The sequence below is a fragment of the Lethenteron reissneri genome, chromosome 7, assembly GCF_015708825.2.
Source record: "Lethenteron reissneri isolate LAM-NWPU_2019-01 chromosome 7, ASM1570882v1, whole genome shotgun sequence".
Taxonomy (NCBI): Eukaryota; Metazoa; Chordata; class Hyperoartia; order Petromyzontiformes; family Petromyzontidae; genus Lethenteron; species Lethenteron reissneri.
Genome location: NC_083785.1, coordinates 11688094 through 11712710, shown reverse-complemented (window position 1 = coordinate 11712710; position 24617 = coordinate 11688094). Strand labels below are relative to the sequence as shown.

The window sequence follows — 24617 nt, the reverse complement described above, 5'->3', positions numbered from 1 at the left end:
CCTCCCCCCCCTCCAACTCCGTGAGAGTCTCACGGCACAGCGGCCTGCATTGTTCTGCTGCTGCTGTTGTTGGTGTGCCAAGGGTACAGACGGACGCTGGGGTTAGGTGTGCACATAACGGACCCCCCCTTCCTCCTCCAATGCCGCCCCCTCCTCTCCCAGGCTCATTAAAAGCAGCAGACGCATGTGTAGCAGCTGTCTGGATTCCTCGCATGATGATTGCATGCGGTCACGTCTGCGAGTTTGAGGATCAACAGAGATGAACACTGGCACTTTAGCTCGCCAAAGATGTACAGACATATCATTGTTGCTATAAGCTGCTACTGCCGATATTGTTGGTAATGGACGGCTATTATATACATTAAGACAAAGAGTCCCCGTATAGCCTTAAACTAGCGTTAGGGTAAGTGATGTTAGCGAGCACCTATGAAGGCTGGCACAAGACACGAGGGGGTGGGTGGCTAACTCCACGCCCGACCGCCTTTGTCTCCCCAGTGGCGATGTTTACACACCGCACCAGGTACTAATTTGAGGCTGAGTCGATCTAGAGAATGCCCAGGACCGGTTTTGATATTTATCACCGGTGTTGGCCGTGAGCGGGAATCGAACTCGGCTCGCCGGGTTCTGAGTGCAACCACTACAGCCATCGCTCCTCACACACACACACTCTCGTCAATAACACTTCGCTGGAATGAAAATATAAGCGAGAACGTTTGAGTCAATTTTCACGAAACGTCAAGCAACCACCCTTCATCTGATCATGTAGAAGGGCTATTACCCGAAACGTTTGCCTATTATATATTCTTGTGTCCTTTTAGGGCGGTGACGTTGACGGATTATTCCAGGAAATCAGACCAGATCTCTCACTTGTCGGTACCACCTTATGCGGTAAATTAGGTGGTACCGCAAAACCTTAACGAGTCTGTATGTCTGTGTATGTCTGTGTCTGTGTGTGTGTGTATGGCGGGGAGCGGTAGTGTAGCGGTTAGCGCGCTGCGCTATGAACCTGGCGACCCGGGTTCGATTCCCGCTCACGGCCAACACCAGTGATGATTATCTGAACCGGTCCGGGGCCTCCCCTAGGTCGACTCAGCCTCAAATGAGGACCTGGTGCGGTGTGTAAACACGGCCACTGGGGAGACAAAGGCGGCCGGGCGTGGTACTGGTCACACACCCCCTCATGTACCGTTCCGGCCTTCATAGGTGCTCGCTAACCGCACTTGCCCCTATAGTCTGTTAAGGCTATACGGGGGATCTTTGTTTTTGTGTATGGCGAGCGGTGGTGTAGCGGTTAGCGCGCTGCGCTACGAACCCGGCGACCCGGGTTCTATTCCCGCTCACGGCCAACACCGGTGACGATTTTCTGAATCGGTCCTGGGCCTCCCCAAGGTCTACTCAGTCTCAAATGAGTACCTGGTGCGGTGTGTAAACATCGCCACTGGGGAGACAAAGGCGGTCGGGCGCGGTGTTGGCCACCCACCCCCTCTTGTACCGTTCCGGCCGTCATAGGTGCTCGCTAACAGCACTTGCCCCTACAGTCTGGTAAGGCTACACGGGCGATCTTTGTCTTTGTCCGTCCAACAACAGCGAATGACGTGACATTCACTTGGAATTGAGTGTGATTAACGAACAATTCACGCTCGTCACTCAAATAAATCGGTGCCTACACCTTCGGCGGCGCCCAAGATCTACTCGGCCCCTTGGACTGCGCGCGTCGAGTTTTCTTTGACGTCCGTAAGACCAGGTCTGTCGGGGAGTCAGCGGCTGTCCATTCAGACGCTGTCTCCCCGACAGACCTGGTCTTCACCTGAGGACGGCTGCTTGCGTTGTGGCCGAAACGTCGTGAGAATTATTTTATTATATTTTATTTTTATTATTTTATTACTTCCCTTCTACGTGACTTTACCGAAAGAACCAAGAAGATGAATCCCTGCAGTCACGAAAGCTTTAATCGAAACTTAGGTGGTACCGCATAACCTGAACGAGTCTGTATGTCTGTGTGTGTGTGTATGGCGAGCCGTGGTGTAGCGGGGTGGGGTGGGCGGGGGGGGGGGTGACGTTTTTACGACCACAATTTATGGGCGGCAGGATGGAAGGTCGCTAAATGGAACGCGGGTTGAGCGGAACAGTTGGATCGTATTTTATGCAACGTGATATGTTTACGTTCGAGTTTGACGAATCGCAACTTCCTCCGCTTCTTCGGATGGGGAAACAGTTTCATTCCTGGTCTTGTGATGTTTTTGCCTTCTTTGTTGTTTTCGGAAAATAAAAATAAAAGTTATTGGTGCCACGTAGAGAGGAACGGATGGATTGGATTATGGAACAAGCTAGAGACGTCACGTTGCCCTCTTGCGAAACGTGCAACTGGGAAGGAGACATCCCATCTCGAAGGGATGATGGCGGTTGGGTGAGGACGTGGGTTCGATCCCGACCCTGACGCCTGCTGTATATGTGGAGTTTCGTCATCTCTCTCTCTCCCCGTGATCGCGTGGATTCTTCTCCCGGCCCTCCCGTTTCCCCTCCACATTTAGAAACATGTGCTTAGAGTATTTGGCTGGGATACATTTCCACGTGATAAGCCACTTCGTTGAGCTATCATTTGTGGCCAGGCCGCGTCTGAAAAAGAGCTGTATAGCTCAGTGGGTCTTACCTGTTAAAATAAAACACACAGTGTAATAGCTTGACCACTACCTCTCGTGGACAAGAAGTCACTCGAAATTTCAGAATTAGTTCTGTGGTAGGAGGAAAACCAGTGAGGCTGGAGGAAGCCCACAGACGAATGACGGCACGGAGGTCCCAAAACGTAAAAGCAACCCCAGACCGACTCGTGTTCGTGCCAAATTATGTCACTAATTCGCCACCACAGCCACGCTGTGATCACAAAAAGGCAGCTCACCTAAACAAACACGTTCTTGGGCAATGTGTGCCAATGCATACACGCGATGAACCCACTAATTTCATAACAAAGCAAATTAGTGACACAGGAAAGCTCCGTTGGCTGCCGAGACACGTTTGCAAGGAAGGGCCGTGCCAATTGACGTGTTTGACCCACGCCATTAATGAGCGTTTTGGCACGTGGGAGGAAACAAGGGTGTCCGGAGAAAACGCAGTCATACGTGGTGGGGGGATACCATTGATTCATCCCGGCCACCTCGTAACTCTGTAACTCCCACAACACCCTTGCTCGTGGTCACATCTCCACGTGCTCACGAGGCTCGACTCTGCTTATCTTTCGCCACCGGATTGGGATCGGGTGAACTACAGAGTGATTCGGTTGTCGGTCAAATCGCACAATAGGGGCAAGTTGCACGGGATACGTAAATTAATACCCGCAGGTAGTACGGTAAAAAGTGAGATATCTACGCAGGGTTCGTGGACTGTTAAGGGTTCGACTGCGACTGTTCCTAATGCCAAATGCTTTGGGGCCTCAGAGATATCCATTACGAAGCGAAGAACATAATCGGGAAGGTGGCTCGCGGAAAAGGGATGGGTAGGGTTTGGGGTTAGAGATTGGGTTGGAGTTATGGATACGGTTTTGGGTCAGGGATAGAGTTGAGGTTAGGGTTGGGTTAGGGTTGAAGTTTGGGATAGGGTTGGGGTTCGGGATACGGCTTTGGGTTAGGGATAGGGTTGAGGTTCGGGACAGGGTTAGAGCGAGTGAGTGATTGGCTGAGGCGCTATTTTACACGCTTGTTATTACACGCTTTTATTTAACTCACTCCGTCTGTTGTCATATCCTCAAAAAACTATTCTAACTCAATTTGTACCCACTTCAAATGTACTATCGACTGCAAACTTGGTCTACTTATGTCATACTGATGACAATACTATATTCTATCATAAAAATATATATGTTAAAACATTATTTTTTATATGTTATGTTTTTGCTTGCCTAACTGTTCACGGTAAACTTGCGTTGGCTGTAAATCACCACGGTTCCTTACGTTATGGCAAGCTTCGGGGCCACTTCATGGAGTCGTGGAGTTCTTCCATTGCTAGTACGGTACATTCCATTAAAGCGTCTTTAAAAAAAAAGTTTAAAAAAAATATGTAACTTTATTTCAGAACAGTAATGCTTCACACCACAATGCCCCTTGCTTGCATGGAGGCGCTTTCAGCACCAGGGACAGCGCCCATTACAGCAGCAATCCCCTCAACACTCGAGGTGCGAGTCTCAACACAAATAAAACTATCAACTATTTTTTATTTTGCCAGGTAAGACCAACTGAGTTATATAGCTCTTTTTTCAGACGTGACTTTGCCGCAATTGATAGTTTTTTTGGCGAGGCTTCGCACCTATAAGCCTCTCGTCTGGCTGAGATGTCGCAACTCCAACTCCAATTAGCACGGTTTGGCTACGTACGTTGCGAAATACGTTCAGACATACAGGGACTCCTCTAATTACGAACGAGTTAGGTTCCAGAGGTCTGTTCGTAAGTCAATTTGTTCGTAAGTCCAACTTTACTTCGGTCGATTCCAAACATGTTGCACGGCATGTACACGAAACACGGGGAGAATGGCTTTAAAAGTTGTATCATCTCCTGTAGATGTAGATACCACTGGTTCTTCATGTTCTGCAAACGTAGATGCCACCACCGTCATCTATTGCACGGCGGTATCTCTGAAAGTTCGCAAGTCGAATCTTCGTAAGTAGAGGCGTGCCTACACATACATTCAAGTCACCAGCAGCCGCCACTGTTTTTAACACGCTGTGTCACCCGGTATGGGTCCCGGAAGTCTGTTTGGCTGCTCACGTGGGTCGTGAGTTGGATACGTTTGAGCACTCCACCCCACCTCCGCTCCAACCCTCATCCTGACTCGAACCCTATCCCTCACCCTAACGAAACCTTAATCCAAACCCTACCCCTATCCAACCCTAACCCTAACTCTAACTATCCCTAAACCGAATCACGGTGGCGAGATGTTAACCATCTCGCCTCGTATACAAGAGGTCGTAGGTTCGATCCCGACCCTGACGCCTGCTGTGTATTTGTACTTTGCGTCTCTCTCTCCGTTGATTTTTTTCCGGGTCCTCCGGTTTTTCCCCTCCACATTTAGAAACACGCGTTTAGAGTATTTGGCTGCGATATAATTCCACGTGATGAGCCGCTTCGTCGAGGTATAATTTGTGGCCAGGTCGCTTCTGAATAAGAGCTCTCTAGCTCCCCGGGTTCATAGTGCAGCGCGCTAAACCGCTGCACCACCGCTCTATGATAACACACACGCGCAGATATAACGCGACGGACTGCAGCATCATCTTAACGCGGGATAGACGTCTAAGGCACACAAACACATACACACACGTGTGCATTTCTGCCCGATGCGACATCGCTTTGGGGATGGGGGGAGCAACCTCGACAGCTCCAAACGGCGTGCAGAGACCTGCCAAAGCGCGCCTCTCGTTCCGCCCTCGGTGAAGTGCACAACACGAGCAGCGATATTCCCATCTCGCTTGGAAACACGACGCGCCCGCTGGCTGACTGGCCGGCTGCCTAGCGAGTTGGGGGGGGGGGGGGCGAGAGGCACGTTTGGCTGTCTGCTATTGCGGCTGCTGCTGCTCTTGACCGTGAAGCCGACGCTCGCCTGGGTGTTTGTAGAACAAAAGGCGTCTTCTTTTCAACACGGAGGCGGGCGGGCAAGCGTGATGCTGACTACTGCCGCTGTGCGTGCATTCCTGCTGCTGCTGTTGCTGCTGAGTTATGGAGGGAACTCGACGAGTTTGGATTTCTCGTTGGTGCATAAATAGCGTCGCGAATGAGAATTCATGCACACGCGCGTGTGAGTTTGTCCATCTGTACACTGCGTATATATACACACACGCACACGACTACACGCACACACTATAACACACGTGCTCGCCGATCCACGAGACCCCCCCCACCCACACGTCCACAAGACAAGAAAAAGAGAAAGAGGCAGTCCCGTTGGACCTTGCAGACCAAACGCACGGGACCATCCCTCGAGCTCACCGCACACCCGCTTGTCCGAACGCTCCTGCAGCAACACAGACACACACGAAGGGATGGCCTCATTCCACGGCTTCCAAATGAGCAGGGGTGCATCGTCGTCCTCCTACGGCCTTGGAGCGTCCGTCACTCGAATGGCAGGGGGCGGAATGGGCATGTACGGCGGTGGTGGTGGCGGTGGTGGTGGTGCAGTGGGCTACGGCGTGTACGGCTCCGGTGCGGCGGGGCTCGGCTTGGCTTTAGGTGATGGCTACGGGGTCGCCACGGGGCAAGGAGGCCTCTCGCTACAGACGGGGCTCGGCGCGTCTCGGGGCTACGCCGTAGGCTACGGAGGCGGACTGGGTCTGGGTCTGGCTGCCGGGGGAGGTGGTGGGGCGCTCATGCCGTACGGGAGCCCCGCGTTCGCCGCCGGGCGCTCGATGCTGTCGGGAGGACTGGCCGGGGGGCATCCGCCGCAGTCGCTCGCCGCCATGCCGCCTCTGGCCACGCGAAACGTGCACAAGGCCACGCTGCAGGGACTCAACCAGCGCTTCACGGGCTACGTGGAGAAGGCGAGTGGGGGGGGGGGGGGGGGGCAGCGGCGACGCTCTTGATTATTTTTTTCGTTTTTCGGTTTTTATATCGCGTATTCTTAGGTTTTTTCGGTAAAGTCATGTAGGTAAAACATTAAAATTAATAAAAGTGAAATAAAATAAAAATCACGACGTTTCGTACGGAAGCTTGTGTTGCTTCTGAAACGTCGTGATTTTTATTTTATTTTACTTTTATAAATTTTAATGTTTTACCTACGTGACTTTACCGAAAAAACCTAAGAATATGAATCCTTGCAGTCACGAAAGCTTCAAATCTAGAATGTATATCGCGTGTTTGTTTGGCGTGAAGTCCGACGTTTCGCTGCCACGTGCTGGAAGCTTCTTCGATTCGAGTAGGATAAATACATTTTCGTATGGGATTTGAAATGTAGCTATTGTTTAGCTTGTTTACAAACGTTCCATAGTTCTAAGGTATATTTTATTTCTTAACAGCTATTGCCAGTGTTAATTATTTGTGATTAATGCGCTGTGTATAGTAGATGGAATGCCTTGAAATGATTCACTTTAGTGATACCCTCCTCACTGTTTCGAAGGTGCCATGAGATGCGATGGCATCACACATCCAACATTACCGTGTTGGTTTGAGTACTGAACCTATTGCCTGTGCATATCTACACGATTTGTGAGTGCTGGACTCTGCTCAGCTTTCAATTATATTGTGTCTGTTTTAGTCAGGAATTCCCCAAAACATGTTTAACTAGGGTTTTTTCTATAATGTTTACACAATTCCATTCTAGTGCAGAACCAAAGTGATTGTGATGGTTTGTGTGTGTGTGTGCTTATTCGTGGCCAGACTGAGACCATCAACTCCATATACTTAAGAACCAGTTCCGTTCTTTGTCACTGATGCGGCCTGGGTGTGCACATTTTTGCTTAACCTGTGCATGTGTGTGGAGCTGAACAGTGGATTTGATGAACCACTCGGTGAATCCACCAACATCATCATCACCATTATCGTCTCTGTTGAGCTGGCAACCGCTGAGATCCTGGATTCGAATCCGGATTTCAGAAACACAACATTATGTACACGGGATTCTCGAGTGGAGCCAGTTGATGGTGTCAGCCCGGTCACCAACGAGCGCACATTACCTTTGGTTCTGCGCCGATTATTGTATTGATGTATCTACGTAGTATATTCCGGCCCTGAGAATAGGTGGCAATGCGTTTGACGGTCACGTGACGAACATTGCGAGTATTTGGTGGCTGCTGCTGCTGCTATAAATGTCCACGTGATAAGCCACTTCGTTGAGCTATCGTTTGTGATGACCAGGTCGCTTCTGAAAAAATATCTATATCGCTCAGTGGACCGTACCTGCTTAAATAAAAAAACATGGTTTAGTTGAGTAATCGGATTATTTGCCGACAAGCTTGCGGTCACGTGGACACTGAGTTGCTTGACCCCTCAATGGGTGGAGGGGCAGCTGATTGTTGGACCCGGCTGCGAGTGTAAAAGTGTAATTGGGGCACGGAGAATCTACAATCTGGATAATCGAGAGTTCATGGTGATCAAACGCCTTGTACCACACAGAAGTCACCTTCCCTGTACCCTCCTCTCCTCTTACTTTCATCCTTCACCTTAAAATAACATCTCTTTCTTACTACCCGCAATCCCTTCTAAACCTTCTCCTGGTTTATCGGTCTTTCGGGCCACTGGGGAGGGGGGGGGGCATGGTCGATTCATTCACCGACATCTCCTCCTCGTGTGCGATGCTCTCTCCACTTCTCGCTGTCCATCGCTGCGTCTTTCAAACTGAGACGACTTCCGTCCCATCCAACGATTGACGTTTGACAATCAATCCGGGTGACCTTCCCCACTTTCCCCCAGCACCTTCCAGTGATCCGTCCACCACGAGGTCTGGTCATCAGTCGTTCCGGTCGCGTGTCTGAAACTTCGCAGTTTTGCCAGACTTATTAGCCTCGATTATTTTTGTTGCTTTGTCCATAACTTTCCTTCATTCGCCTGTAAAATAACAAAAAACATCTCACCTCTGACCCACGATCTATTAACGCGCACGTCATTCTCTTTGTCCGGCTACCCGAGATGCGGCAGAAAGCATTTCAGGGTTCGAAATGCCATCACGACCAAAAAGCGTTGATGCCACTTCAGAGCACGTGGTCGGATGCCTCGCACGTTGACGTCACAACGCGTCGCTTGTGCCAACCTGCGGACGCATCGACGGAATTCCACGCCGATCACGACTCCACGTTGCACCAGCCAAAGCCTGTCGCAACTTGATTATGTCAACGACGCTCATGCAGCAGCTGGCACGCTGAGCTGTCTCATACAGGAATGTGATCAGCAGGGCCATGCTAGGGGGCGGGGGAAGAGGGGGGCTGGGGGGGGGTGAATGGGGGGGGGCGAGGTGGAAAGAATCACAAACTAAAGGCCTCTCTCTCTCCACTCAGTGTAAACCACACACACACACACGTGTTACATGGAGGCACGAATTACATTTAATGTGCGGCACACGTTAACGTTGCTCAGCTGTTGATCGTGATGTAACCTTGTGTGTTTATTACACTCTGTAACACGATGTCTGTTCCTCAGTAGTAAGTGCTATTTCGTAATTGCCTATGCCTAAAAAGTATAACAAATGGCTATTATTCCCCACAAACTTTGCTTTTGTGACAGGACAGTGATATTTTGAAATTTACCTATTTTCAATGTCAGAAACAGGAACAAAATAAGTAATATAAAAAAAAACTTTTTTTAAAAACACGCTTTAATGAAATGTACCGTACGAGTAATGGCAGAACTCCACGACCTCAGGAAGTGGCCCCGAAGCTTGCCATGACGTAATGGGCCGTGGTGATTTAATTAGACCCAAGCAGAAACATAACATATACAAATTTATGTTTAAAAATATTTATATATATGTTTTGTTGATAGAATATAGTATTGTCATCAGTATGACATAAGTATACCAAGTTTGCAGTCGATATCACATTGGGAAGTGGGTTAAAATTGAGTTACAAGATTTGATACAGCAACGACAACAACAAAAGACAGATTGAGTTGATGATTACAACGATGATTACAACAAGCACGATGATAATGATGACGATGATTATGAAGACGATGACGGTTATGATAATGACGACGATGGCGATGATAAAGACAATGATAACGATGATGACAATGATAATGATAACGATGATGACGACGATGATAAAGAAAATGATAACGATGACGACGAAGATGATTAAGGCAATGATAACGATGACGACGACGATCAAGACAATGATAATAACGACGATGACGACAATGACGGCGATGAAGACGACGATGATGACGACGATGATAACGAGGACGATAACGATGACGACAACGACGACAATGACGACGATGACGACGACAACGACGACAATGACGGCGATGAAGACGACGATGACGACGACGATCAAGACAACGACAACGACGACAATGACGACGATGAAGACGACGATGACGACAATGACGGCGATGACAACGACGATAACGACACTAATGAAGACGACGACGATAACGAGTAGGATGACGGCGATGAAGACGACGAAGACGATGACGATGAAGAACACGACAACGACGATGATGAAGACGACGATGAAGACGACGACGATAACGAGGACGACCGCTTGTGCACGCGAACGCAGGTGCGTCTCCTGCAGCGCGAGAACGCAGCGCTGGAGGCGCAGCTGCAGGTGCTGGCGGGGGGCGCGCCCATTTCCGCCGACGGGGACCTCGCGGTCGACTACGAGGAGCGAGTGGCCGAGCTGCGCACCTCGCTCGAGACGCTCGCCACGGAGACCGCGAGCCTCGAGGTGGAGGCGGACAACGTGCGCGCCACCGCAGAGGAGCTCCGAGCCAAGTGCGTGGTCATCCTGCTTCTCCCCACACCCACCCACCCTCGCCCTCTTCTCTCGCTCTTTTTTGTTTCATGTTGATTTTTTATTTTTTTGTTATTTTTTCTCTCGCTCGCTCTCCTCTGCTCTCGCTCTTCCGTGGTCATCCTACCTCCCCCTCGCTCTCTTCTCTCGCTCGCTCTTTTTAAATACTTTATATTAAGTTCGCTTGCTTGCTTGCGTGCTTGCTTGCTTGCTTACGACCGTGCAAACCTTTCGGTCGTTTTTTAACCCACTTCCCGTGATCCAATCGAGCTGACATTTTGCACACAGACTCGTTGTGCGAGACAATTAATGTTCGTGAAATTTTTTTCCAAAATTTTACACTGTTTAGGGAAAATTAATTAAATATTTAATTACCAATTGCTTAATGCTGGCAGACAATCATCTGACCCATAGGTGGCAGCCATCTCAAGCCAGAGGACGAGAGGACTCTAGCCGCCACGCATATAAAGGATTTAGAGTGAAAAACTTTGTTTTTACGGGTTTACTTGTTTTGTTGTTATTTTTTCTCTCGCTCGCTCTCCTCTGCTCTCGCTTCTCCGTGGTTATCCTCCCCCCCCCTCGCTCTCCTCTCTCGCTCGCTCTTTTTTTGTTTTACGATCAGAGGAAACAAGAAGATGCTCGGTGTAGTCGGCACTTTGCTTCGTTCATCATTTAGTTTTTTTCGGTTTTTTTCAGCGATTTGCTTTATGTGCCCCCCCCCTTTAAAAATGAAAGATTTCACGCTCTACTCTCCTCCTTCTTACCCCTTCCCTCTCCCTCTACCCCCTCTCTCTCTACCCCCTCTCTCCCTACTCTACTCTCTCTCTCCCTCCTCCCTCCCACCCCTCCTCTCTCTCTTTTTTATTACGATCAGAGGAAACAAGAAGATGCTCGGTGTAGTCGGTACTTTCCTTCATTCATCATTTCGCTTTTTTCGTTTTTTTTTCCAATGCTTTGCTTTATGTGCTCCCCCCCCCCTTTTTGAATGAAGCATTTTACGTAATTTTCTCTCCCCCCTCTCTCTCCCCCTCCCCCCCCCTCTCTCTCTCCCTCTCGCTCGCTCTCCTCTCTCGCTCCTCCGTGGCCGCGGCTTCTGCGACGTCGCTTCCCTGCGGACGTTGACTCCGCGACTGAGTCGCGCGAGTGGCTCGCGCGACCGAGTTGCATGCGACCGAATCGCTTGTGCGTGGACGTCTACTCGCAACCGGTTGCGAGCAGTGGTTGCTGAAGCCAGGTCCAGTTGCACGCAACTCGGTTGCATGCAACTGGTTGCCTGCGACTGAATCACTTGTACGTGGACGTTTCTTGCGACCAGTTGCGAGCAGCAGTTGTGTAGCTGGTTGCTTAAGCCAAGTTCCAGTTGATCACAACACAGCTGCACGCAACTGGTTCCAGGCGACTGAATCGCTTAATCGTGGACGTTTCTTGCGATTGGTTGCGAGCAACTTGCGCAACCGGTTGCTCCCAGTAGAAGTGGACTCGACTCTCCAAGCGTTTCATTCGCCGCACGCCGCGCGTTTTGCAAACTCTCATCGGTCGCCATGATCCTGGACGCGCTGTCGAACGTAGTCGTCGTTTTTGTTGTTGTTGTTGTTGTTGCACAGCGGCTCGCTCGGGAGGTGGACAAAGCAGTTGCAGGCGATGATTACGTTTGAGTGATGACTTTGCGAGTGACCAAGGGTGGACCCGGTTTTTCCGCACAACGACGACTGCCCCCACGTTGCCTCCGTGGGCAGCGGTGGTGACCCACGTTCTGATTCCCGGCCAACGTCAGTGGCGAGTGATGCCTGAACCTGTTCTTATTCACCCGCCCCGCGACCCCTGTCACCGACCCCGCTACTCACCGGCGTGGCGAAGTACGGCCAAACAACCCCGGCCGTGACTGGCAAGGCACGGGAGTGCCACTGATGTTGGCCGTGAGCCGGGATCAAAATCAATTTACTGGATTCGTAGCGCGGTGTGTGCTAACCGCTGCACCACCGCTCCAAAAGACAAAAATCCCCCATATAGCCTTAACAGACTGTAGGGGCAAGTGCTGTTAGCGAGTGGCACCTGTGAAGGTCGGCGAGGCACACGAGGGGGTCGGTGGCCAGCACCACGCAGGACCGCCTTTGTCTCCCCAGTGGGGATGTTTACACACCGCACCAGGTACTCATTTGAGGCTGAGTCTACCTAGCGGAGGCCCAGTACCGGTTCAGATAATCGTCACTGCTGTTGGCCATGTGCTGGAATCGAACTCGGGTCGCCGGGTTCGTAGTGCTGCGCGCTAACCGCTACAACACCATTACCACCACCGCCACCACCACCGCCACCACCACCGCCACCACCACCGCCACCACCACCGCCACCACCACCACCACAATAATCAGCAATCACACCGCGACCGCTCACCAAACACGCCGGCTCATATTCTTAGGTTTTTTCGGTAAAGTCACGTAGATAAAAAATTAAAATTAATAAAAGTAAAATAAAAATAAAATAAAAATCACGACGTTTCGGAGGCAACACAAGCTTCCGTGGCAAGGCACGGGAGTGCCACTGCTGGCTCATGTCCTACACACGAAGCGGTCACTACCTCTGCAGGGCGAGCCTCACGCAGCCGGTAACGAGAGCGCGCTCCGCAGAGCGAGTGATCGATGGGTGTCGTTGCGCGTGCAGGTACGACTTCGAGACGGGCATTCATTATCAGCTGCAGTCGGACATCACCCTCATGAAGAAGGTGAGTCGCCGTTGCCGCGGTCAGCCGACAACGACTGCGGGCACGCTGATGAATCGTAACGTTGATTTCATGTTTTTTTTGGGGGGGTGGGGGTTCAGATCGCCGCGTAAGTAGAACCGTGTGTCGTGACACCTTCTTCTCGTTTCGACACGGCCAGTGAATAAAGTTGTCACGTTTCGATTTAAAGCTTTCGTGACTGCAGGGATTCATCTTCTTGGTTCTTTCGGTAAAGTCACGTAGAAGGAAAATAATAAATAATAAAAATAAAACATAATAAAATAATTCTCACGACGTTTCGACCACAACGCAAGCAGCCATCTTCAGGTGAAGAACAGGACAACTTTGTCAAGGAGACAGAGTCTGAATGATTCAGACTCTGTCTCCTTGACAAAGTTGTCACGTTTCGCGAGCACACGCGGGCAATTTATGGCCGTCTCGGAGCAACATCGCACGATTTAAATGTGGAACGACGCTTCGCTGACACTGTAATTAGAGGCGGCATCATCATCATCGTCATCATCATCATCGTCGTCGGGGAGAATTTGCCAAAAGGTCCTCCAGTCTCGTGAGGTCTGCTCACAGATCAGTTGTGAGTCGTGACATTGGATCACGAGAATCATCCGTGTTCGATGTGGACGTACGTTTAGTTTCACGTTCCGAGTTCGATTTTTTTGTTAAGCGCCTGAGAATTCAAGTTGACTAGAATCGTAGGAAGAAGAGAGTATGTGGAGAGAGTGCTATTAGTGTGGAGAGGCAGGAGAGTGCGTGGAGGGGGGTAGAGTGAGATGAGAGGTAGGAGGGTGCGTGGATGGGAATATAGTGATATTAGTGTGGAGAGGCAGGAGAGTGAGTGGAGGGGAGTGGAGTGAGATGAGAGGGGAGAGGTAGGAGAGTGTATGGAGGGGAGTAGAGTGAGATGAGAGGGGAGAGACAGGAGAGTGCGTGGATGGGAGTAGAGTGAGATGAGAGGGGAGAGGTAGGAGAGTGTGTGGAGGGGAGTAGAGTGAGATGAGAGGGGAGAGGCAGGAGAGTGCGTGGATGGAAGTAGAGTGAGATGAGAGGGGAGAGGCAGGAGAGCGTGGAGGGGTTAGAGTGAGATGAGAGGTTAGGAGGGTGCGTGGATGGGATATAGTGATATAGTGTGGAGAGGCAGGAGAGTGAGTGGAGGGGAGTGGAGTGAGATGAGAGGGGAGAGGTAGGAGAGTGTATGGAGGGGAGTAGAGTGAGATGAGAGGGGAGAGACAGGAGAGTGCGTGGATGGGAGTAGAGTGAGATGAGAGGGGAGAGGTAGGAGAGTGTGTGGATGGAAGTAGAGTGAGATGAGAGGGGAGAGGTAGGTGAGTGAGTGGAGGGGAGTAGAGTGAGATGAGAGGGAAGAGGCATGAGAGTGCGTGGATGGGAGTAGAGTGAGATGAGAGGGGAGAGGCATGAGAGTGCACGGAGATGAGTAGAGTGAGATGGGAGGGGAGAGGCAGCAGAGTGCGTGCGGCGGAGTAGATTGAGTTGAGAGGGCAGAGGTAGGAAAGTGCGTGGAGGGGAGTAAAGTGAGATGAGAGGGGAGAGGTAGGTGAGTGCGTGGAGGGGAGTAGAGTGAAATGAGAGGGGAAAGGTAGGAGAGTGCTTGGATGAGAGTTTAGTAAGATGAGAGGTGCGAGGCAGGAGAGTGAGTGGAGGGGAGTAGAGTGAGGAGATTAGGCATGCGGGGAGGCAGGAGTTGAGTCTATGGAGGGAATGTTGAAGGTGCCAAGTGCGATGTTGACATTCTGTTCTTGCTCTCTGCGTGCGTCTGACGGTGGTGCCCCCCCCACCCCCTGCCAGGACATCGAGTTTGCGACCGATTCCAAGGTCACCCTGGCCACCAAGATTACCTCCCTCACGGAAGAGCTCGCGTTCCTCAAGATGAATTACGAGGAGGTATGCGCTGGGCTGAAGACGCGTCGCGTTCAGCTCCACCACCAAGGTCGCGCCGCGTCCACCAGTAACCCCGTTGCGATCCCATTCCTCCTTCCTTCCTGTCCTTCCGTTGCCTCGGCCTTTGGGGCTGACGGCACGCGGACGTTTCCTTCACTGGCATCTCATGGCAGTCGTCACTCCGCTTCTCTCTGTCTGTCGCGGCATCCTTCGAAGCGAGTTCAGTGAGGTGATGTCTGACATCTGTCGGGCGCTGCGCTCTTGTAGGTGTGGATGTATGCACGTTAAACTTCTTTAGCAGCGTACGTAGCCGACCGCGTGAATTGGAGGTGCGGGGAAAGGACAACAAACTGAACACAAAACGCAGTTCTAACGAAATGAGCGCTCCGATGTAGGTGATTGAACAGTGCATGGCTCCAGTGGTGTCCGAACATCGGAGGGAAGAGCGCTCCAGACGGCCGCAGAAGCGCACCTCCTGAAAGCGAGCCACGCGGTGACCGTGGTTTGCAGAGGCCTCGGTGAAACAAAATTTAAAACGGGGTCCGAGATCCACCTCCCCCACCTCCTTCTCCTCCCCCCTCGATCTTCTTCATAGCCCCGCACCTGGGCCCCCTCGTGGGCCACGTGAACGGCAGTTGCCACCCAGTGTCATGGCGCGTGAGATTGACGGCCTCGCGCCAAGTGTATCTTTGTAGAACTTCCTTTGCACCGCACGTCGCCAACCGTGATTATGGGCGAATAATAATAATCATCATCATCATCATCATCATACCATCCAGGTGGCACAAGCGGTAAGGCAGGAACAGGCCGACTCAACCGGGACGTGCCAGTCAGATCTGGGACGCTAAGCCGGCCTTAGAGACTAGATAATCACTTTTGGTAGGTGACCACCGTGCATGAAACGGGTGCAGCTCTAGGCTGCTTACGTGGTGGACAGCAGAGGCGAGTGCAGAAACATCCACGGTTGGACTGTACATCGCTGCAATCGTCTATGCACCCCCCGCCTTCGCCGACCCGCACCGACCCAGCGTGGCGAAGTGTGGTCCAGCAAACCCCCACGACCCGCACCGCCTGCGGTGCTACACAAACTCCGCGAAGTTGATCGACAAAATGCCTCGCCGCTTTGTCACTCCGCTGAACCGGAGCGCTCAGGCGGCACGCGACGAGTAGCCCGTGCCACGGGCGAGAGGAATACTCGACGTGGCGATGCCGGGTGTGGAAATGTGTCACCGGGGGCGGCTGGCGAGCGGGTCGCGGGGTGCCACGGGCGTGCGAGAGGGGGGCGACGCGTAACCCGACGTGACCGATGCTGGTGGGGCACATTGTGGTGGTGGCGCGCGCAGGAGATGGCGACTTACCACGTCCGGCTGGGCACCACCGAGTCGACGTCGGCCGTCATCGAGGTGGACACGGTCCGCTCGGTCGACGTCACCACGGCGCTCTCCAAGATCCGCGACGAGTACGAGGAGGTGGCGCGCAAGCACCGCGCAGGAGGCCGAGGCGCACTACACCAGCACGGTAACGCGTCGCCAAGCCCCGTGCCTTCCGTGGGCGTCGAGGGTGCTGCCGTGCCTTGGCGTTGTGGCAAGCGCGGGCTGGGGTGGGGTGGGGGGATAGAGCGTTGCACCCTCGCGCGAGGTGTGGGTGTTCCTCCGGACGCTCCGGTTTCCCTCCACGTGCACAGTAACCGCGAGTTAATGATCTGGCTGAAGGCATTTTGATGGGTGTCCTGGGCCTCCCCTAGGTCGACTCAGTCTTAAATGAGTACCTGGTGCGGTGTGTAAACATCGTCGCTGGGGGAGACAAAGGCGGCCGGGCGTGGTGCTGGCCACCCACCCCCTCGTGTGCCGTGTTGGCCTTCATAGGTGCTCGCTAACAGCACTTTCCCCAACAGTCTGTTAAGGCTACACGGGGGGGATTTGTGTCTTTTGGAGCGGTGACGCAGCGTTGTGCTTGATGCGGTTCGCACGAATGGCGCTGCTCGATACGAACGTGGCGTTGGTGTTCGTGGCCGTGTCACGCGTGGCTGTTCCTCGCCAGATGGAGCGAATCCAAGAGTCCACGGCGCAAACGACGGCGGCCATCACGGAGCTCAAGACGGAGCTGAGCACGGTGCAGAAGGACGTGCAGAGCCACTACTTGGAGCTGCAGACCACCCTGTCCGAGGTAGGGCTCGCCCGCACTCACCCACACTCACCCACATTCACACACACTGACCCACACTGACCCGCACTCACCCACACTCACCCACACTCACCCACACTGACCCGCACTCACCCACACTCACTCACTCACCCACACTCACCCACACTCACCCACACTGACCCGCACTCATCCACACTGACTTACACTGACCAACACTGACTCACACTGACCCACACTCACCCGCACTCACCCACAATGACCCACACTGACCCACACTCATCCACACTCACCCACACTCACCCACACTGACCCGCACTGACCCACACTCACCCACACTGACCCGCACTCACCCACACTCACCCACACTCACCCACACTCACCCACACTGACCCACACTGACCCGCACTCACCCACACTCACCCACACTCACCCACACTGACCCACACTGACCCACACTCACCCACACTGACCCGCACTCACTCACACTCACCCACACTCACCCACACTCACCCACACTAACCCACACTCACCCACACTCACCCACACTCACCCACACTGACCCGCACTCACCCACACTCACCCACACTGACCCACACTGACCCACACTCACCCACACTGACCCGCACTCATCCACACTGACTTACACTGACCCACACTGACCCACACTGACCCACACTCACCCACACTCACCCACGCTCACACTCACTCACCCACACTCACCCACACTGAACCACACTGACCCGCACTGACCCACACTCACTCACACTCACTCACACTCACCCACACTCACCCACACTCACCCACACTGACCCGCACTGACCCACACTCATCCACACTGACTTACACTGACCAACACTGACTCACACTGACCCACACTCATCCACGCTCACACTCACTCACACTCACCAACACTCACCCTCACTCACCCACACCCACCCACACTCGCCCACGCTCACCCACACTCACCCACATTCACACACACACTGACCCACACTGACCCACACTGACCCACACTCACTCACACTCACCCATACTCACTCACACTGACCCACACTGACCCACACTCACCCACACTCACACACTCACTCACACTCACACACTCACCAACACTCACCCACACCCACCCACAATCGCCCACGCTCAGCCATGCTCACCCGCAGTCACCAACACTCACCCACACTCACCCACACTGACCCACACTTGGCCACGCTCGCCCTCACTCGTCCGCACTCTCCCTGTGGCAGAGCTACTCCCTGGAGCAGACAGTGGCGATGCACTCGGCCCGCAGCAGCACCAGCGTGGCGAGCTACCAGACGACCTTTGCCAGCCTCGAGGTGGCCATCGCCACCGCCAAGTCGGACCTGCAGCGCCAGCTCGTGGCCTACCAGGCGCTTGTGGACGTCAAGCTGGTGCTGGACGCGGAGATCGCCACCTACAAGCGTCTGCTGGAGGGCGAGGAGGACATGTGGGCGACCGCACGCACACACGCGCGCGTGACCCCGCGCGTGACCCCGCGCTTGAACCTGTGCGACCCCGCTTGAGCTCGTCTGATCGCACGTGTGACCCCGTGCGTGACCCCGCACGTATCCCCGTACGTGACCCCGCGCTTGACCCTGTGCGACCCCTCGTGACCCCACGCATGACTCCACGTGACCCTACGAGTGACACCGCACGTGACCCCGCGCGACACTCCGCGCGATCGTAACGATGTGGCAAAGCCGGAATAATGCGATGGGGAGTAATGTGAGTATTTTGGCTGCTACTATAAATAGGCACATGATGAGCCACTTCGTTGAGCTCTTGTTTGTGTCCAGGTCGCTTCTGAAAAATATCTATATAGATCAGTGGGCCTTACCTGGTAAAAAAAAAGATTTCTGCAACACGATCGCATCGCGATTGTAACGCGACCGTAAGGCGAGAATAACGCGTGCATCTCCATCTCTCTCCCCTCCGCTGTGCATCTCTCCATCTCCCCGCCCCTACCCCGCAGTCTGGCCGGCGTCAACGTCACACCGTGGGGCGTAAGGTTCTCATCCGCCTCCTCCGTGTCCTCCGGAGGGGGCAGCGTCGTCCTGGCCACGAGCATTGGGGGCTCCCACGTGGCCGCCGCCGCCACCACCGCCGTGGCCGCCGTGGCCGCCGCCGCCGCCGCGGCTCTGCCGGTCGGCCTCGGCGTTTCGGCCCCGGTGGCGGTGGAGGTCCCGGTGCTGGCCCCCGTCCTGGTCCCCGTCGTGGCCCCCGTCGTGGCCGCCGCTGTCACCGCGGCCTCCGCCGTGGTGCACGCCGAGACGCTGGAAGAGGTCAGCTTCACCGCGAGCAGCAGCTCGAGTTTCAGTGAGGTGTCCAGCACGCAGGTGGCCACCAGCGAAGAGGGTGAGAGCGACGCACGTGCCCGCACGCACGCTCACTCGCGTATATTCACTCACGCACACTCACACAAGACAAAGATCCCCCGTGTAGCCTGTAACAGGCTGTTGGGGCAGGTGCTGTTAGCGAGCACCTATGAAGGCCGGCACGGCACACGAGGGGGTGGGTGGGCAACACCACGCCCGGCTGCCTTTGTCTCCCCCGGTGGCGATGTCTTTACACACGCAATAGGTGCTCGGGGAGGCCCAGGATCTGTTCAGATATTCACCACTGTTATTGGTCACGAGCGGGAATCGAACTCGGGTCGTCGGCTTCGTGGCACGATGCGGCAGCCCCTGTGCTGCTGCTTGCCTCAACCTCAACCCCAAATCACTCGCGATCACACGCATCCGGCACAATGCATGTTTCGTCTAGTTGACGTGGTTGTATTATTTTGCCCTTTTTTCCCTGTGTTCCAAAATTATGATCCCATTGTACTGGCTGTGATCAAATCACGAGGTTTTGTCATTTTAATTTGAAATATTCCTGCTTCAAAATGTAAGTGATTTCCTGCTCAAACGAGCCATTGAGGCATTGGCATCTCCCGTTTACAGCTGTTCTGAGCCAGGAGTGGAAACTCCTCATTCCGGTGTTGACTTCCCCACAGAGCGATACTCATTTCATTGACCCCGGAGGGATGATTACCAGGGGTGGAACTCGCCACTTTCCGATTGCGAGCCGCTCGCTCTACCGCTGAAGCCACCTGGCGGGTTCGGAAATGTTCCAGGATGGAAGAGGGCAACGCAGGCAGGCGGGCAGGCGGGCAGGCAAGCAGGGTTCAGCGATATCAGCCACGTCCCTTTCATGCAAACGTCCGTTGGCGTTGTTCGAAGATCACGCTGCAGATTGCACGAAGCTTTGCTTATCGCCAAATCACGCGGAGCGCACAACCAATGCTCGTGGGTGGACAGAAGCAGTGGTGTGTGGGGGGGGGGGCAGTGTGTGGAGTCAGATTTAAGAAACTTGCACCAATGATTCGCTCACTCTGGGAGATCGAGCCAGCGACCTCTGACCTCTTGACCTCTCAATGGCAAGTTCCGCTGTGCGAAACCATCACAATGGCTCTCGTGGAGGGGATTTAACCGGTTTCATTAAAACGGTCAGAACCCAAATTGGCTGAACACAATCGTGTGCCGCTACAACAAAACTGCGAACAGAACCCCGGACACGTCGCCGCGTGTCCGCGTGTCACACCTCGCGACTCGCTGAACGTGCCGATAAAAACGTCCACCGCGGAGGTATATCCTGATGCCTGCATATTTGGAGTTTGCACGTCTCTCTCTCTCTCCCCCCGTGGTCGCGTGGATTTTTCTCAGGGTTCTCCGGTTATTCCGTCCAACATTTAGAATCAACAGCATTTGGCTGCTATACATTTTCACACAACGATAAGCCACTTCGTTGAGCTATCATTTGTGGCCAGGTAACTTCTGAAAAAGAGCTATAATAGCTCAGCTGGCCTTACCTGGTCAAATACAAATAGTTTAGTTTTTAGTTTAATTCAGCAAACGGAGAGAAAGCCAAACGACAACGGGTAAACGGACACCGCATCTCGCCGCGTCACGCCGCGCCAATTTTGTTAATGGTAGCGACCCGTTAGTTGACCATTCTGAAAAATGTTCGCTGGCCAAAAAAAATTAAATTTAGATCCGTCATCTGTGGTTTTTTGCACCGTGCCAAGTTTCGTTCCTTTTTAGCTAACGCCCGGCGCCTTCTCCTTGTCTCCGTGGTGCAGCGCTGCTGGGGACTGCCCTGGCCACCACCGCCGCTGTCGTCGCTGCCACGTTGGAGTAGAGGTGCGGCCCTCTGGCCTGCCGCGAGACGCCGGGCGGCACTGATTTAACGCAGCGGCTTTCGCGACCGATATTCCTCGTAATAAAGGGTTTTTTAAAAATCCTTTATATTAAGTTCACTTGCTTGCTTGCTTGCGCGCTTACGACCGTGCAAATCTTTCGTTCGTTTTTTTAACCCACTTCCCGTGATCCAATCGAGCTGACATTTTGCACACAGACTCGTTGTGCGTGACAATTTCTTTTCGTGAATTTTTTCCCCCAAAATTTCCCACTTTTTAGGGGAAAAAAAAATGCATATTTAATTTAAAATACCAATGTGATAAAAATGAAACTCTTACTCAAGAAAAACATAAATTAATAATAAAATAAAACCGATGCCACGCATATAAAGGATTTATAGTGAAAAACTTTGTTTTTACGGGTTATATTTTTTTGGGTTCGATAGTGCAAAAATATAAATGTACGTATGTATGTAGAACTTCTTTCGCATCGTACAGTACGTAGCTAACCGTGCTAATTGGAGGTGTGGATGTGTTTGTCACGTGAACAATTCTGGCAAATCGCCTGAAGTTCCCATTTAAAGCTTTCGTGACTGCAGGGATTCATCTTCTTGGTTCTTTCGGTAAAGTCACGTAGGATGGAAATAATAAAATAATAAAAATAAAACATAATAAAATAATTCTCACGACGTTTCGGCCACAACAGACGCTGTCTCCCCGACAGACCTGGTCTTCACCTGAGGAAGGCTGCTTGCGTTGTGGCCGAAACGTCGTGAGAATTATTTTATTATGTTTTATTTTTATTATTTTATTATTTCCATCCTACGCCTGAAGTTCGTTGTTGTAATTGCCAGCGAAACGTCAAAGTACTCAAATTGCGAAATGTCATGTGTTTACTCTCCGACACACCGGGTGTGCCGAAGTACTAACTAATTGGCACGTTTTGTTACCGTGACATAACTTTACTAATTGGCTGTGTTGGGTGGTGGTGGGTCAACGACACATTTATATTTACGCGATCTATCCCAAAAAAACTCTTATGCATAATATTGATCGCGAAAGCCTACTATGTGTTAAAGTGACACGCTATTCAAATGCATGTAGAAATTCCATTGCAAATTATAAATATATAAATATATAATATTAACTATGGTATAATATTAACTATTTTAATCAAGATAGGACACACATCTTACGTGTGCTAAGGTGTGTGGAACACTTATATTTTTCCAAGTGGCAGGCTATAAAAAAAATAGAATTTCCATAAAGGAGGGTCAATGTGACTACAGGGCACAGTCCTGCAATTGCTTACTTAAGTCACTGCTGATGGAAGTGGCCTCCCTTAACCCCAGAGCCGACTTAATTCACAATAACATCGTGATAATTTTCTCTTAAAACTATTTGCAGTTTACTTAACTCCTAGAATACATATACGTGTTTAATTCCTGCAGGGCATTACCAATTTTCACCTCGCAAGATCTGGACATTTATGACCCTTCTGTGAAAGTTAACCATTGCGTACAAGTGGCATGGCTCACGTGGAACCAACCTCAACGCATTCTCTCAGCTGCTCACAGGACGTGGCGGTGAAATGAACGAAATGTGCGCACGTGCCGCTGGGGCGACAATGGCGGCCGCGCGAGCTTCTGGCCGCCCCGACAGTTTCTTTGTCGGCTACACGGGGTGACTGACGTCTCGTCTCCGTGTGTGTGCGTGTGTGTCTGTGTGCGTGTGTGCGTGTGTGTGCGTGAGCGTGTGTGCGTGCGTGTGTGCGTGTGCGCGTGTGTGCGCGTGTCTGCGTGTGTGCATGTGTGTGTGTCTGCGTGTGTGTGTGTGCGTGTGTGCGTGTGTGCGCGTGTGTGTGTGCGTGTGTGCGTGCGTGTGCGTGCGTGTGTGCGTGTGTGTACGTGTGTGTGCGTGTGTGCGTGCGTGTGTGCGTGTGTGTGCGTGTGTGCGTGCGTGCGTGCGTGCGCGTATGTGCAGGTGACGGCGCTTGAGACGACGGCTTAGGAAGCGGAGTGATGCATGGACATCATCCCGGGACCAATCTGCGTCGACTGTCGTCGTTTCTTCTGCCGCTCTTCCTCAGCTCAGCTCTCCTCGGCCACTCGCTGGTGGCTCTTTTGCTCGCGGGCCTTGAGCGCAGGCTGTGGCGTGCCTGGTGAAACTTACTCTCTCTCCGCTTTGGGTTTCCACCCAGCGCCACTCGTGGGGCCAAACGGTCGCTGTGCACGCACTCGCCACGCGTCGCTGTCCAGCGCACGAACGCAGAGCTCTCGTCCGTGTCTCCACCTATAAATAATAACGGTAATGTCATGCTCTGGTCCGGTGGTTCTCAACCGGGGTGGACGTGGACCCCTGCAGGCACGTGGCAATTGTCCCAGGGGGTACCGCGAGGTGATTTATAAACGCGTAAAATAATCACGTATGAATTATCACGTATGAATCGGCCGATAGAAAATTACTACGATAACATTTAAATCCACACGGTAGCCTAGAACGGTATAATAGACTTTTATAAACTCGTTGATCGTAAACAATGCGGTTTCCAAGAGTAACCAATCGAACAAATTACGTAGAATTGTTGTGTTCGATTGCAAGTTACTCGCTAGTTCAGATAACCTCACAAAAATGGACAATACGGTTAAAATATTGAAGTTCATTATTCATACATTTTTATTTCTTAGAACCATGTTGGGGTCAGGTAAGGGAAGGGGGGGTACTCACTAGAAACGAAATTCAATAAGTGGCGCATAGGAGCCAAAACGAGGATGAGACCCACTGCTCTAGTTCATCAGCCTACTCGCTTTCTCCAGACCAATGTTGATACTCATGATTCTAGATTTGAAGCTTTCGTGACTGCAAGTATTCATACTCTTAGGTTTTTTTCGGTAAAGTCACGTAGGTAAAAAATAAAAATAAAATTAATAGAAGTAATAATAGAAATAAAATAATAAATCACGATGTTTCGGAGGCAACACAAGTCTCCGTCATCAGGTGGGACCGTCACAGCTAAAATCACTTGATGCAGTAATTTTAGCTGTGACGGTCCCACCTGATGACGGAGACTTGTGTTGCCTCCGAAATGTCGTGATTTATTATTTTATTTCTATTATTACTTCTATTAATTTTATTTTTATCTTTTTACCTACGTGACTTTACCGAAAAAAGCCTAAGAGTATGATACTCATGATGTCAACTCGTATCGCACCGCTGCACAG

General features: G+C 52.0%; 1 protein-coding gene across 1 annotated transcript; it reads left to right on the top strand.

Annotated features, from left to right (window-relative positions):
• The first annotated feature begins 5977 nt into the window (after nt 1–5977).
• Nucleotides 5978–24296, top strand: LOC133358704 (thread biopolymer filament subunit gamma-like). The gene is given in 11 exon segments (XM_061577142.1): nt 5978–6517; nt 10193–10407; nt 13085–13145; nt 14964–15059; nt 16400–16543; nt 16545–16574; nt 17097–17222; nt 18446–18666; nt 19192–19574; nt 21340–21400; nt 23380–24296. Coding segments are annotated over 10 exon segments (1830 nt in total). The 5' UTR covers nt 5978–6022; the 3' UTR covers nt 21399–21400; nt 23380–24296.
• Nucleotides 24297–24617: the final 321 nt, after the last annotated feature.